Source organism: Populus alba, chromosome 6 (assembly GCF_005239225.2).
Source record: "Populus alba chromosome 6, ASM523922v2, whole genome shotgun sequence".
Lineage (NCBI taxonomy): Eukaryota > Viridiplantae > Streptophyta > Magnoliopsida > Malpighiales > Salicaceae > Populus > Populus alba.
The window spans coordinates 3,617,953-3,633,359 of record NC_133289.1 but is presented as its reverse complement, the minus strand read 5'-3'; the positions used below and the strand labels follow the sequence as shown (position 1 = coordinate 3,633,359).

General features: G+C 29.5%; 1 protein-coding gene across 1 annotated transcript; it reads right to left on the bottom strand.

The window, feature by feature from the left end:
- Positions 1-388: 388 nt before the first annotated feature.
- On the bottom strand, positions 389-3,296 carry LOC118053161 (xylan glycosyltransferase MUCI21). The gene is made up of 3 exons (XM_035064325.2): positions 2,458-3,296; positions 2,292-2,369; positions 389-1,926 (listed from the first exon to the last, which is right to left on the bottom strand). The coding sequence occupies exons 1-3, from the start codon at positions 2,669-2,671 to the stop codon at positions 641-643; spliced, it is 1,578 nt and encodes a 525-aa protein (XP_034920216.1). The 5' UTR covers positions 2,672-3,296; the 3' UTR covers positions 389-640.
- Between the last annotated feature and the right edge of the window lie 12,111 nt (positions 3,297-15,407).

Here is a 15,407-nt window from a genome sequence, read left to right as displayed (position 1 = left end):
GCTGTTCGATTGGTATCAATCAGAGTCAAGAGCAGAATAGTAGATACTTGTTTCTGCTGCAGCCCTTAGTGAGCGTGGATGTTGTTCCTTGCGAGATAAGACTGAGGCAATAATAGAGCACCTTATGCACATCATGTGTTCACATGTTATCGTTGACTAAATCAGTAAATAGCGATACAGACCAACATTCAGGAAAAACGCATACGTGTCAATCTTAGCCGTTCAGCATCCTCCATACCAAATTTATTTTTAGCTTTATTTTGGTCAGGAAAAACGCATACTCAAACGCAACAGACGTCAAAATTAACAGGATTGGAAAAGGGAAAAAAATTAAAAGCTTGAAGCAGCAGAAGCTGAGATAACCAATCTGGAGAGACTCGAAGTGAACGAAATGAAAAATATCATCAGCCCAGCTAAAATACTTGATAACATTGCGTGATTTACACATAAGAAGCTAAATTTTTATTCACTGCCTTCTGTAGCGAGGACATATTAAAGAACTCTGTAGTTTATACAAACATATACGCCTAGTTGCCCTTCTGTGCCTGCTAATGTACAGAGATGAATCAATCAATGATGTACGTAAAGAAAATGAAAGAACCATTTACCAACTTCATACAAGTACTGAATATCACTGTGATTAGAGATGAGATCTGCGGTTCATTTTTGCGATAGTGTAACTGTAAGCACGAAGTAACCTCTTATGAAATCTTCCAAGGTTTAGCCTCACATTTTGGTTGTCAAGATAGATCGACTTCGTGTATTGCCATCCCTTTTCGGACACACTTTCGGGATCTCGAAGAACAGGATCGTTCCTATCATATTTGTCATACAACGAACTCTCTCTCGGAAGAATTTGGTAGCCAACATACTTTAAACCAAGCTTCCTTGCAGGTTCCCCGTAATAAGCGTCGGCTGCCCATTCTGTTCCCAGAGGGATGACTTGGATAAAAACAGAGCCAGGCCTCATAAACAGAAAATGAGTCATGGCAGCGCCATGGACACCGATCATAACTTCACTTGAATTAAGTGCCCCATAAATCCTGGCTAGTTCTGTTGTTCGTTCAGGCCTCACTACTTCAACTCGGAATCCAATTTCTTCAGCCATCTTCACCAATAAATTCTCATTAGTTATAGCTCTAGAGCCATTTCTAGATAAAATGACCAGCTTAGGTCTCTTCAAGGTTGCATCTTGCACTTCCTTTCTGATCTCCGATGATGATGAATGCACTTTCTGTTTTAGCTTTTCTTGAGCTAGCCGTTCTTCTTCTTTCAGCAAACTTTGAACTCGAGGCAAGTATGCTCGGTCTAGAACATTGCGAAAATCAACAACGCTTTTATTCCCTTGCATCAGGGAAGGATCCACTGTGAGCTCGTCGTGGATTCTAAGACCGACAATGGCTTCAGGAAAGCAATGAGTTCTCTTGTCTCCACTAAAATCAATTGCAGGATAATCCGTAAGATGTGAAAGAATATCTCCATACTTCATTATCCACCAATCATGATACTCAAGAATTACAAACACAACCTTCTTCTTGAAATGCTGTGATGTAATGTACAAAGGCAAAAGCCCATCATTGAATTCATGATAAACATTACCAGTGTAGCCTCCAGTCGAAAAGAACACTGCCGGTACATCATGCTTGACATCGCAATGATGGTTATTCCTAAAATTTTCTGTCTTCACAATAAGATCTAACTCATCAATTGTGTCCATCACACTCGTTTCCCATTTTCTGGTGTATGGTTTGACCCTTTCGTGTTGGAGTTCATCTTTATCAACTAAACTCGAAACATTTTTTATCACAGCATCGGTACTTTTTGAGGTGTAAAGGAAGATTGAAGAAGAGGCAGAGTTTGTTCTTACATCCCCTTTCATAACACAGACATCCGAACGAATACTGCTCCGATCAGAGCACATGGTTCCTGAATTTACCACCAAAAAATTGCGTCAAAATTTGAGGAAATTAACAGTAAATCACAATTCATTTTACCAACATTTTATTGAACTCAGAAAACAAATATAAGGTAAGAAAGAAATTTTTAACCCAGTAACTTTGTGTCTACTTCTAGATCATTCACTCATCTTCATGAGCTAATCACTAAAAGAAAACAAATTCAGTTTCATCTTTACGGCCTAACTTTTCTAGGTTACATGTCTATGTAGCCTAATGAAACTCTAAACATCAGAAAGCAACAAACTTCCAGTCTGTTAGTACCTTATACTGTTAAATTATTAACAGAAGAAGAAGGAAAGAACAGAACAGCACATAAAAGTACAAAGTGCTAACCATTAGAAATCGAAGAGCACAGAGAAGCTTTTGCATTTACATTAGCAGCAACCCCATCACCCTCTACACCAAAAGAATCTGCGAAAACCACAGACACGCATCAAGACAAAGCCAAGAGAAGAAAGAAAAAATAACCAAAGCCCATGAAAGAGAAAAAGGAACTTACACAAGAGAGAAAAGGCGGAGGGAGAGCAAAACAAGTGAGAGCCTAAAATAAGACAGCAAGAGAGAAGAGAAAGGATGAGAAGAGAAAAAAGCTTAGGCCTTGATCTCTTGAAATAACCAAAGCTTGTTGCACTCATCAAAGATAGCATCTCATCCTCCCCAGCATGATGATGCTCCCCCTTCTTTAACTGATGATACCTAAAGTACTGCACCATTGCCAACTATTCGCAATACAAAGCTTCTACCTTTTTTGGCTTTATCAAAAACCCAACGACTAAAACAAGAGAAAGAAAAGAGTTTTTTTAAGCTAACAAAGTCTATAAGCAAACCCCAGTATTATACTACAAAGAGAATATTAAAAAGAAATCTTGAGTCTTATGTACTTCCTTTCTTTTACAAAGGTTTTTCTTTCATGAGACAGAGAGAGGGTTTTGGGTTGTGAAAGAGTTGAACTAAAACCCGGTTTTGAACAGAGAAGTGCAAGTGCTTGTAGAGAGAAAATAACGAGTTGGTTTACAAGCTGTCTTAATATTTGTTGTGCCGCGGGATGTTCTGGGGTGTTTCTGCGGGTTCAAAATCGAAAGACACAGAGGTTTTTGTTTAGGTAATGTCAGAGGGTGTTTCTAGGTACGTGCTATTTAGGTGTGTGTGTGTGAGAGAGAGAGAGAGAGAGAGAGGGAAGAGAACGAAGGAGGAAGCGAGGCGAAGGAGCCAAGGAGGAAAGAAAGAAAGGTGTCTAAAATGGAGGCTATGGTATTCAGCTTTTGAAAAATTAAATTGTATTTTTTAAGCAGTCAAATTGCGTGTAAAGAGAGAATCGAAGAGCTGTCCTTCCCTTCTTTGGCTGGCTTTGCCCATATCTTCTAGCTAGTGGGATTGTGATTGGATTCTAACTTCGCTTCTCTGCTAACTGTAATTATTGTTTTTTTTAATTTAGAATTGGTCCTTCTGATCCTTAGATTTTGCTTGATGTGAACTCTCTACTTTTCTTCTTATCTAGTTGGTCCCAGTAGTTAAAAACTCTTCTTAATATAGTCCTTCCCATAGCAATAAAACTCGGCCTTGCAAGTCAAATCGGTGACCGGCCAACTCGAGACCCGGCTCAAGCCGGGCTTTATTTTGAGATTGACCTTTTTACTAGATAAAAGATTGGATTATCCTAGCAAACCCGCAATGTATGTGTGATCTTATAACCATGGAATCCTCTCCTTTAGCTTTCATCCAACTCAATATTAGTTCTTGACAGCATGTCCTAAAAGGTGAATTAAGCGTATAGCATATGCTATAGGCCATGCATCTAGAACAAACGGTGTTTTGGACGCCATCGATAAAATTTCTTGAGTAAAGGAACCACCTAAGAACAGTAAACGAGCCATATTAAGACAATATTGAGAGTATAAGGATCAAATAATAAATCTTTTGTTTATATTTCTTACTATATATATCCCACGCGTCTTTCCCAGGCGTGTGTCATATTGACACAGATTCTGTTGGCCAATGAAAGGTGATTTAACATAATTTAATTAAGTGGATCAAAATGAATTAATTAAATGAAGATCAGAACTTTTTTCTCTTCTTAAGTTTACAACTTTACTTGGAATGGCAATAATAACGCCACGTAGCTATATTTTTCAAACTTTGCTTAGGCGAACGCTGCTCAAATGTTATTTCATAAAAATTAAAATTATATTTTTAGATATTTTGATGTGGTGATATTAAAAATAAATCTTAAAAAAATATAAAATATATTATTTTTATATATTTTTAAATAAAAAATATTTTAAAAAGCAATAATAGACTAAGATTTGTTTGATAAGTTTAAAATGATGTTGTTTTTTATTTTAAAAAAACTTTGTAATTAATTTAGTAGGGTGTTACTTTAGTATAATTAAATTGATTATTTTAATGGGTCAACTTGAATTTTACCAAATCAATCCCTATATAAATTTGAAATAAAATATGGAGGGACCACTTCCAAGTTTAATCTAGAAAGTTGGGACAGATTTGAAAACTACGATCTTGATTTTGCCTTTCTTGAGAATTAAATGGATCAAGTTGGCTTAACAAGAATAAAAATGGAGAAAAATATCGTTTGTGTAATTAAAACAAGACCCAAAAGAGACAGCCGAAGAGGACCTGGCAGGCAGCTCATCCATGAAAACAAGATACGCTGCCGTAATTCAATTGTTTGATGTCTTCTTCTTCTTCTTCTTTCTCTTTCTAAAATCTCTCTCTCTCTTCCAGCTCTTAATGTCCTCATCAAGATGGCAGGAGTTTTTAGAAACACGCTGCATTCTTAAAAAAAATTTAAAATAAATTTATTTAAAATAAAAAAAATATATATTTTTTATATCATTTTAATATATTAATGTTAAAAATAATTTTTAAAAAAATAAAAAAAAATTATTTTAATATATTTTTAAATAAAAAATACTTTAAACCACTGTCATTATTACATTCCTAAACATTCAATTATTAGCTTGAGACACCTCCTCTCTCTACCATAAAATTCCTTGGGCTACAGGCTCATGATTTTGCTAACTCCATGCCATGATTTAGCTCATATCTTATATCGTTGCTAGATTCATCACTCAAAAGTTCAAGTTCTTAATTGAAAAGGGAAAAAACATTGGAGCTCGAGGACATGAAGTTGGTGCTTGTTAGCACCCGCTTAAATGCAAAAATAACTTTCGAGATAATACTATTTATTTATTTATTATACCAGCACATTAATATACACAAAGTAATGCGTAGGGGAATATTAATTTGATTATATATATATATATATATATAAAAAAAAGTCATTTCGTTATTTAAAATTAATACACACTAAGTAATTATGCGCTTATAAAATCATCTCTCACGTAACCAAAATTGAACTTTTCTTTCTTTTCCAAGTTCAAACTTCACACGAAAAAAAAACTCCTTATGTCGTCTCTTCCCCCGTCGCCATATGAAAAAATATAGACTGTGATTTACTCTTATTTCCTCTCTTGCTATAACGGCAAAGCAACGTTTTTGAAACCCCAGATGCCCATGTCTTTTTGAAACGGGTGCACGATGCTATACGCTTATTGCATCTGAGTTCTGACACACATATGCTATGTTATTGTCTAGGTGTTACCTGGATCTTTATCCCATACTACGGATCGGATACTTTTGTTTGATGCAAGAAAAAAATATATTTAGGAGATGCTTGTGTTTTTTTTATAGTTTTAAAAAATAAATTGTATGGGTTTTTTTTATTATTATGTAACTTGATATATATGTTTGGTTTAAATGATAATTTGAATGATAGTAAAAATATAATTGAATTTGAAATTAATATTTGAGATTAACTTTATACTTATAAATATTAAAACAAAAACATATTAGATTAATTTGGACTAACCTGATTTAACATGTGAATATGCATGTCGAGTCATAAAGCTATAATAATTTATCAAAAAACAAATCAAAATAAATAATTAAATTTATTTTTTAATAAATTTAATATTAAATGATAAAATTAAAAAAAAAAAAAAACAAACTTGGGTTAACATATTAACCCCCGTGACATCAATCATGAAACCATAATAATCTAGTAAAAAATAAATTATATATAGATAAAGTCTAATTTAAAATCAATCTTGTGTCATGGTGTGAAATTTAATTTTATAAATATTAAGATGGAAATGTATTAGTTTGGCTTAGCATAATTTAACATGTCAATTTGCATTGAAAAAAAAAAAAAAAAGACTATATGCAATTACCTAATTACCCCCTAGAACGATTACCTTGGTTTTTTATAAGGGAAAAATACGTATTTAAACTATAGTCATGGACTTTCGAGTCACGTGACTATATGCAATCTTTGTGCGGGGTTTCAAAGGTTTGATGCTTCGAGAATACTAGACCCACGACCGCGTCAAGCGCGTGACGAGAGTGGTCCCAGCTTTTATTTAATATTCCTAACATGTTTTTAAATAGGTAGTCTAAACATTTGTCAGTTATATAAAAAAGAATTAAATCAACTTGTGCCTTTGGGGAAGCCGTAGTCAGAAAATAATGCCAGTAATTATTTCCTTTTTTCAACAAATAATATTATTGGGAATCTCAACTAACCTCTGTTTTACCGTCAAGACAAGACGAGGAGGTTGCCAAGGCACCACCACCATTCCGGTGCAAATTTAAGATTATTTTGCAAAGAAATTTACGGCCTCAAGGGGAGAGAAGTAACCACTGAGCCCGGAGGACATGAATGATGAAACCCCAGGTGATACTGGAAGGATTTTATTTAATGCTCAAGTTGATGACTTCAAATCATAGATAATTTGAGACAACTTTCTTGAAAAAATAAATTTGTTGCTATTATTTTTTTTAGCCACATTATGGTAATTTATATAGTTTTTCTTTTTTTCAAATCAAGTCTAGATACATCTCTCATGTCCAATTAAATACAAACAATCTAGGAATGAGTAAAAAAACTGAAAAACTGATTAAACCAAGAGAATTAGAATAAAAAATAACCAAAAAAACCGACTAAATTGATTAGAATTTTTAAAAAATCGACCGGTTCAATTCGGTTTTAATTTTATAAGCCTAAAATTGAAAAAATTGAACCGAATCCAAACAAAAAAAACCAGAAGAAACTGAGTCAGACCGTTAAAAAACATAATCAAACCGATTTGAACCAGTTTTTTCTCTAAAAAACCAAAATCGGTTGGTTTGAACTGGTTTCGGTTGTTTTCTTTTAATTTCAGTTTAATTATTTTTTTTAATAAAAATCAAATCGAATTGAAAATAATCACCTCTGAAACAATTCATATTAAAATAATAATTTATAGTATGAGATTTATATCTCAGATTGAAAGTTCTAAGGAAAAATAAATATCAACTTTCTTTTTAATTTAAGTCCAAAATAGTAAGGCTCACTTACGGTCAGTGAAATATAAAACACAGAAGAACACAGACTGTTTCAGCTAAAACCTTCATGAAAAAAATGGATAGTAGAAAGGAAAAAAGGAACCTAAACCACTGTCGAGCAAGGCTGTTTGAAGGCATAAATTAATGTTCCAGAAAATTAAATAATAATAATAACAAGACTACAATTTAAATACCTTTGAAAACATGTGCGTGGTATCATAATTGAGGTTAGTTGGTCCAAGTATTTATCCAATAATTATGAAGAGGCTGCAGTATTTATTATTGTTATTTTCTTGAAAGAGTTTGGAAGCTGCATGATGAGATGGCAGCTATATTATTTTGTTAATTTTATAATACAGGGAATACAAAATGGCGGTAAAGTAATTTTTTTATTAAAAAATATATTAAAATGTTATTTTTTATTTTTAAAAAATATTTTTAATATCATATTAAAACAATTTAAAAATATATAAAAAAACTTATTTTTAAACAAAAATAAATAAATTTTTAAAAAACACATTTCTTACAAAGCAAGGCAGATCTTTTGAATAAGTCAGCCAGCTAAAATATGAATTTTCTTTGCGAAAATGATCTTGAAGATACCACAATGAATTCTTACGAAACAGGTTTGTCAGAGTGATGTGATTTATTAAATTAGTGGTTATATCTTGATCGCTTTATTTTCTTCATATCTGTGATTGAATTCCAGAACCCTTTCCGGCCACCAATGGATTTGTCTTTTTATATAGAAAAACCTTCTTTTTTTTCTTTTTTCTGGATGTTGAACGGTCTATTTAGTATAATGTGAGATACCATAAGCCTTTCGCTTTTTTTTTTTTTTTTAACGTGAGTGTTCGGGCCAGCTTGCGTGCACCTCGACTAATATATAGCTTTTCGCTATTCTTAATCATACTTTATGTGTTTTAAATCATAAAATTTAAATGTGTCTTTCGATGTGATGCAGCTATTCTTAATCATACTTTATGTGTTTTAGTTATCAAATACAAAATATAAGCATCAGTTTTTTAACAATGAATTTTATCTTAGAAATTTCTTTATTGTTACAATTAATATTAATGTATTATTATTCTTAATAATCCATTTTATTAACATGATTACTCATTACAAATCTAATCATGAAAACATTACTTTAAAAATTAATTATTTGAAACTTGTTTTTCCTTTCCTAGAAAAACCAAAGATTGAAAATTTAAATTTGATCAAAACATGCTTTGTTCATAATTGTCATATCAATGCATTGGTTCGACAAAAACAAGTTCATCTCATGCATCTTAAACAAGATGGTTTTTTATAAAAAATAATCGAACAACAATTACAAAAACCTATTTTACAAAAATGAATTTTAGAATTTCAAAGCAAAATAGAAAAAAAAAATTTGATTTACCAAATGATTTTTAAAAGAGAAAATAACACATTGTTGATATCCCTTATTATGATAGTTTTAATGGAAAATAAATTCCTACAAAAACAATACCTATTCAAATGAATGTTGAATTAAAACAATATATGATGCCTCCCATATCTAAATTCAAGGAAAGGCAAAGCCACACAAACAAAATTTGAATCTTCAAATTCTTAAAATTCACAAAACCTTACAAAACTATTTTGATAATTCCATCAAGACTTTAAATTTACCCAAATGGCTTCTTCAATGGTGGGATTAATTTAATTGTATTGATGAAGAATAAAACTTCACCCTTTAGTTGAAACCAATTACATTTACTTGTAACAAAATTTTAAACCCTCAGAAACTAAGAAACAATTCCCAGCAATTCTTTTTTTTTATTCTAGTTTTTTTATCCTTTATATTTGTTTTCTGGTATTTTAACTACAATTTCTTATATGGGTATCCCATCTTTATAAAAACATACAATGTAAAATAGTGGGACTCCTTTGCAGCATAAACCAAAAATTATAAACCTACTATCATAGAATAGTTAAAGCAACACCAAAATGCTTTGATTATAAACTCAAATCCTCAATCTAAATTCCAAGCACATAGATCTCATGCTTATACTTTTATTGTCTCAACAAAATCTAAAGAAGAATATTTCAAAATCATGAAGCAACACTTACAAAGCATCAAAGACAACGATCCCTCTCCATCTTCATCATCCTCGGGTTCTATCATCGGCCTGGTAGATGACAGTGAGGATGAGTGTTATGGTATCCTCCCTCCTATACAAAAAATCATAGTAAGTCATTGTCTTTGTAAACAAAAAATAAAAAATTGAAGTATTTTAAGAGACTCGTAAATATTATAGCTCATTTTATATCTTAGTCAATATCCTTGAAATCATCAGTCTCATTTTCTTCTATCAGCATAAATAATTAAAACAGCTATTTACCACTTTAACTTTTTAAAAAGCTGATCCTTTATTTGCATAAACACACAAACAACTTTTGATGATAATTGGCAAATAATTTTTTCAACTTTTTAAAAAGAAAATCATTTTCTTTACAATTTTTTTTAAAAAGGACAATCTCATTCTGCTCTATATAAACCAACACCTCCCAAGCTTTGAAGACATGACTTTATACAAGAGTTTCTCAGTATAAGACATAAAAAACTTATCCTTTTATAACATATTCAATTTTCCCTGTAACCTTCTATATTAACATCTTTTATCTTGTAAAAAGATCCATACTTCATGATCCGATAAGATTAATATCTTCTATATTGTTTTCAATACATATTTAAGTAAAAATCATATATATTATGTTTAAATTTCTACAAAATCAAATATGTTATGTGTTTGTTAGAGAATCCTGTCATTTTTAGACTTGCCTCATATTAACGATCAATTGATCATGATATATAACAACTAGCTAATTTAAATGACATCATTTTCTAGAAAGGTGTTATGCAAGATATCATTAATTTGGTATCATTAAAATAATTTCTTTTCACCAAAAAAAATAACAAATCTAAAACTCTAACCTTCCTTGAAAATGATAGTAAAAAAAGAATGAAAACTTAAACCACAATTATAAAACATAACATGCATGGGATTTAACTTCACCCAAAACTTGAATTGTGTATTGATTAGATTGATAAGTTAATATGCATTGATCTTAAAATAAAGATATTGTCTCGAATAAAAAAATTTATTAGAATTGACCTAGCTAGATTAAATTGATCAACTCACCAGATGATTTAAACTTAACGAGGCAACTCTCAACCCACTTGATATTGTTTGGTGTGTCATTTCTCATTTTGTGGGTTGCAAACGGGCAATCTAATAACAATCGGTATAAAGTTTTCTTACGATTTAGTAAACCAACTAAAACATGAGTTTTCTTCAAAGGGAAAATGATTTTGATGGTTACCGAAAATTAAACTTTATACTAAACATATATCACGAAGTGATAGTTCTGTCCTTGTCAAGAAACCTAGTTTTTTCTTGATGCTAATCTATCCATTTTTTTATATGTGGATACGTAAGATTCTTGTATTGTCCTGTTTCTTTTATCATTTTTTTTTCTTTTTTCTGTTTTTTTAATGGACCGATTATCTATTTATAACAGTAAAACATCAGCTGTTCACAAAGAATTTTATGATAATATTCTTTTTTTTGACACGTGAGCAATAAACTCATTATTTAGTAATTATATTATGTTACACGTAAAAATTATAAAGTAAGGTGGGTTGTTTAATTATACCATGTATTAATATAAAAAAATATATAATAAAAAAACAAAACATTATTGAAGATTTAAGAAGAGAGGAAATAAGAAGAAAAAAAAAAATGAATCGAAAACTGTAGATCATGACTTCTTACAATATATTTGTTTAGTTATTATTATTTTTAAGCCAATTAAGAAACTGTATGTATTTGTAAACTTTAATTTGAGTGGTATATTGAATATTTATTATCGGTAAGTAAAATAAAATAAAAAAAATTGTATCCATTCAATCATATTCAAAACTCCTTCAATAAAAGTTTATGATAATACTATAGTTGAATTACGTGCGATTTATTAAATCTTTTTTTTTTAATTAAACCCTATACTTGTAAAATGATAAAATCATGCAATACAACTTTATAATATTTTTTTTAAAATTAAATACGCATCAAGAATGTAGAATATATTACATGCAAATATTTACGATTTGTTTTTTTTTACTATCATAATAATTAGCTTTTAAAAATTAATTCATTAATTTCAACCAACATCAGTCGATGAATAAACACGTTTTGATTGAATATGGGTAATATAAGACATGTTTTGAAATAGTAAAAAAATATTAAGATTTTAGTATACAACCTTTAATTAATTCTTGATAAATAAGCATCATTCAGGAGTGTATATATATATATGATGAATTGTTGTGTTCCTGTTTATAAATAATAAGAATAAAAACAACCATAAAATGTTTTTACAAAGATCACAGTATAAAATATTAACATGCTAAATAATTATTTATTTTATATATAATCAGACTATTAAAACTGACGACCCTATACCTTGCAAGAGCATTGCTAAACAATATAGCTGAAAGAAGTTTATGAACTCATGGGAAAATCTATGGGCATATAAACTATGTATTTAGAATGACTCTAATTTCGATAATAAATAAAATTAATTATGAAATAAATCCCCGACATGTAATTATTATGATTTAGACATGATTTGACTAGTTTGTAATCTGCCCGATACACCTTTCGTGATTTTTTTTATTTGTTTCACGACTTCCTCTCAAGTTCTAATCCATGATGATACTACAGTGATCAAAACCCACTCATATGGTAAGTTTCTTACTAAAACATTTACATGAAGGCATTTGACTTTGTTTTAGCTAGTTTAGAAATACATATCAATTTGTTTTTTAAAATTTTAATTTTTTTAATTAAAAATTAATTTTTTATATATGTTTTGTATCGTTGATTTTAGAAATAATTTTTTAAAAATAAAAAATATATTATTTTAATATATTTTAACATAAAAATTATTTTAAAAAATAATCATAATTACTTGAAATTTAACTCTTTTTAGTATTGCGATTGATAAAATTTGTATTTTTATATTTTTTAATATATTGATATAAAAAATATTATTTTAATATATTTTTAAATAATAAATACTCTATTCATAAACACCTGAAAAGTAAATAATTTTTTAAAATAAAAAAGTATTATTTTAATATATTATTAAATACAAAACATTTAAAAAACAATTATTACTCAACACCGAAAAGTCAGGTATTTGAGTTATACGAGATGAGAAACCACTGGATAGATGCCACCAGTATAAAAAGAAAAAGCTTGGGATTCACATTCAAGAAAAGGGTAAAGCTGCAGAAGGCAACCAACTCAGGCGCTAATTAAGGCTTTGACACCTAAACTAGAGGCGCCGTATGGCAACTTTTTAAATATATATTAAAAGTATCTTCAGACCAGATTTATATGTGAATCAAAATTCATTTTTTTAGATTACTGTAAAATTGTATCTCAGCTTGGTATATTTAAAAAAATATTAAATTATCTTATATATTGATATTAATATTTGAATCTAACAAATTAAAAAATGAAATAAAACTCTTTAATCATCAAATAAATTATCTCTGAAAATTTAAAAGCAGTGGTTTGCATTGTTACCCTACACTTTCTAGATAATCTCTACCTTTTTCTTGGTACTTTTCCAAAATTTATTAAAAAAAAGTCAAAGTGTAATGTGCATTAATTTTAATATTTACTATACAAACGCTCTTATTCATTATTTAATTTTTTTGAATAATAGTTCATAATGAAATTTCTTTTAATGTTCGAAATTACCATAGATAGCGTAAGAATTTCTTTAGTTCGTGCCAAACCATGTGGTCCGTGTCAGAAGACCCACTTGCAATCCTAAGCATACCTTACCCTTTTCTTGCAAATTTGCCCAAGATCGATACCCTTCAAACCTCAAAGCTTTGTAAGAATTTCTTTGTTTTTGTGTTAGATTTTGCTTTTCAGGCATTTCATTTTTAAAAGTGTTTTTAAATTTTTTTTTATTTTAAATCAATATTTTTTAATGTTTTTTTAGATTATTTTTATGTGCTGATGTTAAAAAAAATTATAAAAAATAAAAAAAATATTTTGAAGCGACAAACACTTTAAAAAGCAATTATTATTAAATTCCCAAACACCCCAGACGTTCAATTATATTTGAAATATAAGTTTATATTTATGAGATTTTTTAAAATTTATAGTCAAATCAGGAGTTAATAAAAAGTAACATCAATATATTTTTACTGAGTTACAAACCTTTTTTTGTCATTTTTCCCCAACAAAATCAGGTTTGTTTTTTTAAAACCTAAACTATAAAAACAAATACACTTAATTGTATTTGCTTTTTAAAGTATTTATTGTTTAAAAATATTTTAAAATACTATTTATTATTATTATTTTTAAAATTTTATTTTTTATATAGCATATCAATACAACTCAAAAATTTAAATAAAAAATTAAGATTTTTTTAAAAATTAAAAACATGATTTTACCGCAAAATCACAGTAAAGTAAATTACGAGTTTTGCCCGTCTCATTGAATTGCGCCATGGCCACTTACCTACTTTGAGTTGTCCTGTTAAACATCAGAAAGCCTCAGCAATTCCACTCACAACGTTAAAATCCTTGGAAGCCCAAGTCATTGTCAGAATTGGACCAATTTGGTCGAGCTGGGAATCATACACGTTCACGACTGATCTAACAGTGAAAGTAACTTTTCTTTTTACATGCTTAAATCGAGGTAAATTAATTTTCACTGACCTAAAGCTTATCGACTTGTCAGTTGTCCCTACTCACATAGGTTCAAGTTTGGCGGTAGATTTGATCGATCTTGATTTTGAAAATGTTCGAGTTTTTATATAATCCTTCTTGTTCATGATTATGCAATGAGTGAAGGTGAGATTATATGATTTTTATTTTTATTTTTATTAATTTATGGATATACTGATTTCGAATGTAAAAAAAATTTAATTCGTATATATATATATATAACGTATGTATATATTACCAACAACTAAGCTTTAGGATTTTTGTCCTTTTCACCAGGCTACTGCATTGTGGACCTGGGCCGTGGAAAAATCTACTTTTTTATTAGATTGGACCGTTATAATAAGTTAACAAGACCCTTTTGGGCTTCTTTTTATATATATATATATAGTACTTGTATTTTTAGGATGGCATGGGTTAATTAGGATTTTTTTTGGATGATTTTTAAGTCGTGTTTTTTATATTTATTTAATGTATTTAATATTTTTTAATAAATTTCTTAATCTCATAACCCAAAAAATATTTTAAAAATAGATATTATTTATCTTTGATTAATTTGATAATGACTAATTATTCTTGTGAAAAGATTTTAATATCCCTAATATCTAGTTTAATAATTTTTTACGAGAAGAGCAATTCATCGTTATATTATTTCAGTAAACATTGCCTTGCCGGAGCATGCATGAACAAATATTTTAAATACAATATCATTTTTGGTTAATTTTTAGGATGGCTTGTGTTGATTAAAGCGGATTTTTTTCTCGATGATCTTTAAGCCACGTTTTTCATATTGACTTGGTATATTTAAAAAAAAAAACTTAATAAATTTCTTTGAATATTATTCTCAAAGTTAAACTCAAAAAAAAATAATATCAGTAAGCCTGTTAAGGTTACCCTTCTTTTTGGCCCCTTATAAAGTTGTGAATTCCAGATTTCCTTCAGCTGGACCACCTAGAGATGACACTTTCGTGAGGGAGAAGGGAAAGAAAAATCGCAAGACATTATTGGCTTGAATTTGTATGTACGTGGTTCAGATTAGTCACTCTCACCAAGGAATCTTGGATCTTCGACACACAAGATCACACACATATATATATAAATATATAGTTTTGTTGAAGCAATGTAAAATTCTCAAGAATATGATTTTAGTAAATTCATCAGGGAGTTCCAAAGCTCCCTTGACGATTTTGCTAGATTTTTCTTAAGAAATTGACACTGCTATTGTCATTATCAGTTAATATTGACTCTGACATTGATCAATCATCGGG

Excerpts from the sequence above, each read along its gene's own strand:
- LOC118053161 (XM_035064325.2), bottom strand. The coding sequence starts at position 2,671 with ATGGTGCAGTACTTTAGGTATCATCAGTTAAAGAAGGGGGAGCATCAT. Across the intron at positions 2,370-2,457 it reads CTCCGCCTTTTCTCTCTTGT|ATTCTTTTGGTGTAGAGGGT; the intron begins GTAAGTTCCTTT and ends TGGTTTTCGCAG. Across the intron at positions 1,927-2,291 it reads GTGCTCTTCGATTTCTAATG|GAACCATGTGCTCTGATCGG; the intron begins GTTAGCACTTTG and ends TGGTAAATTCAG.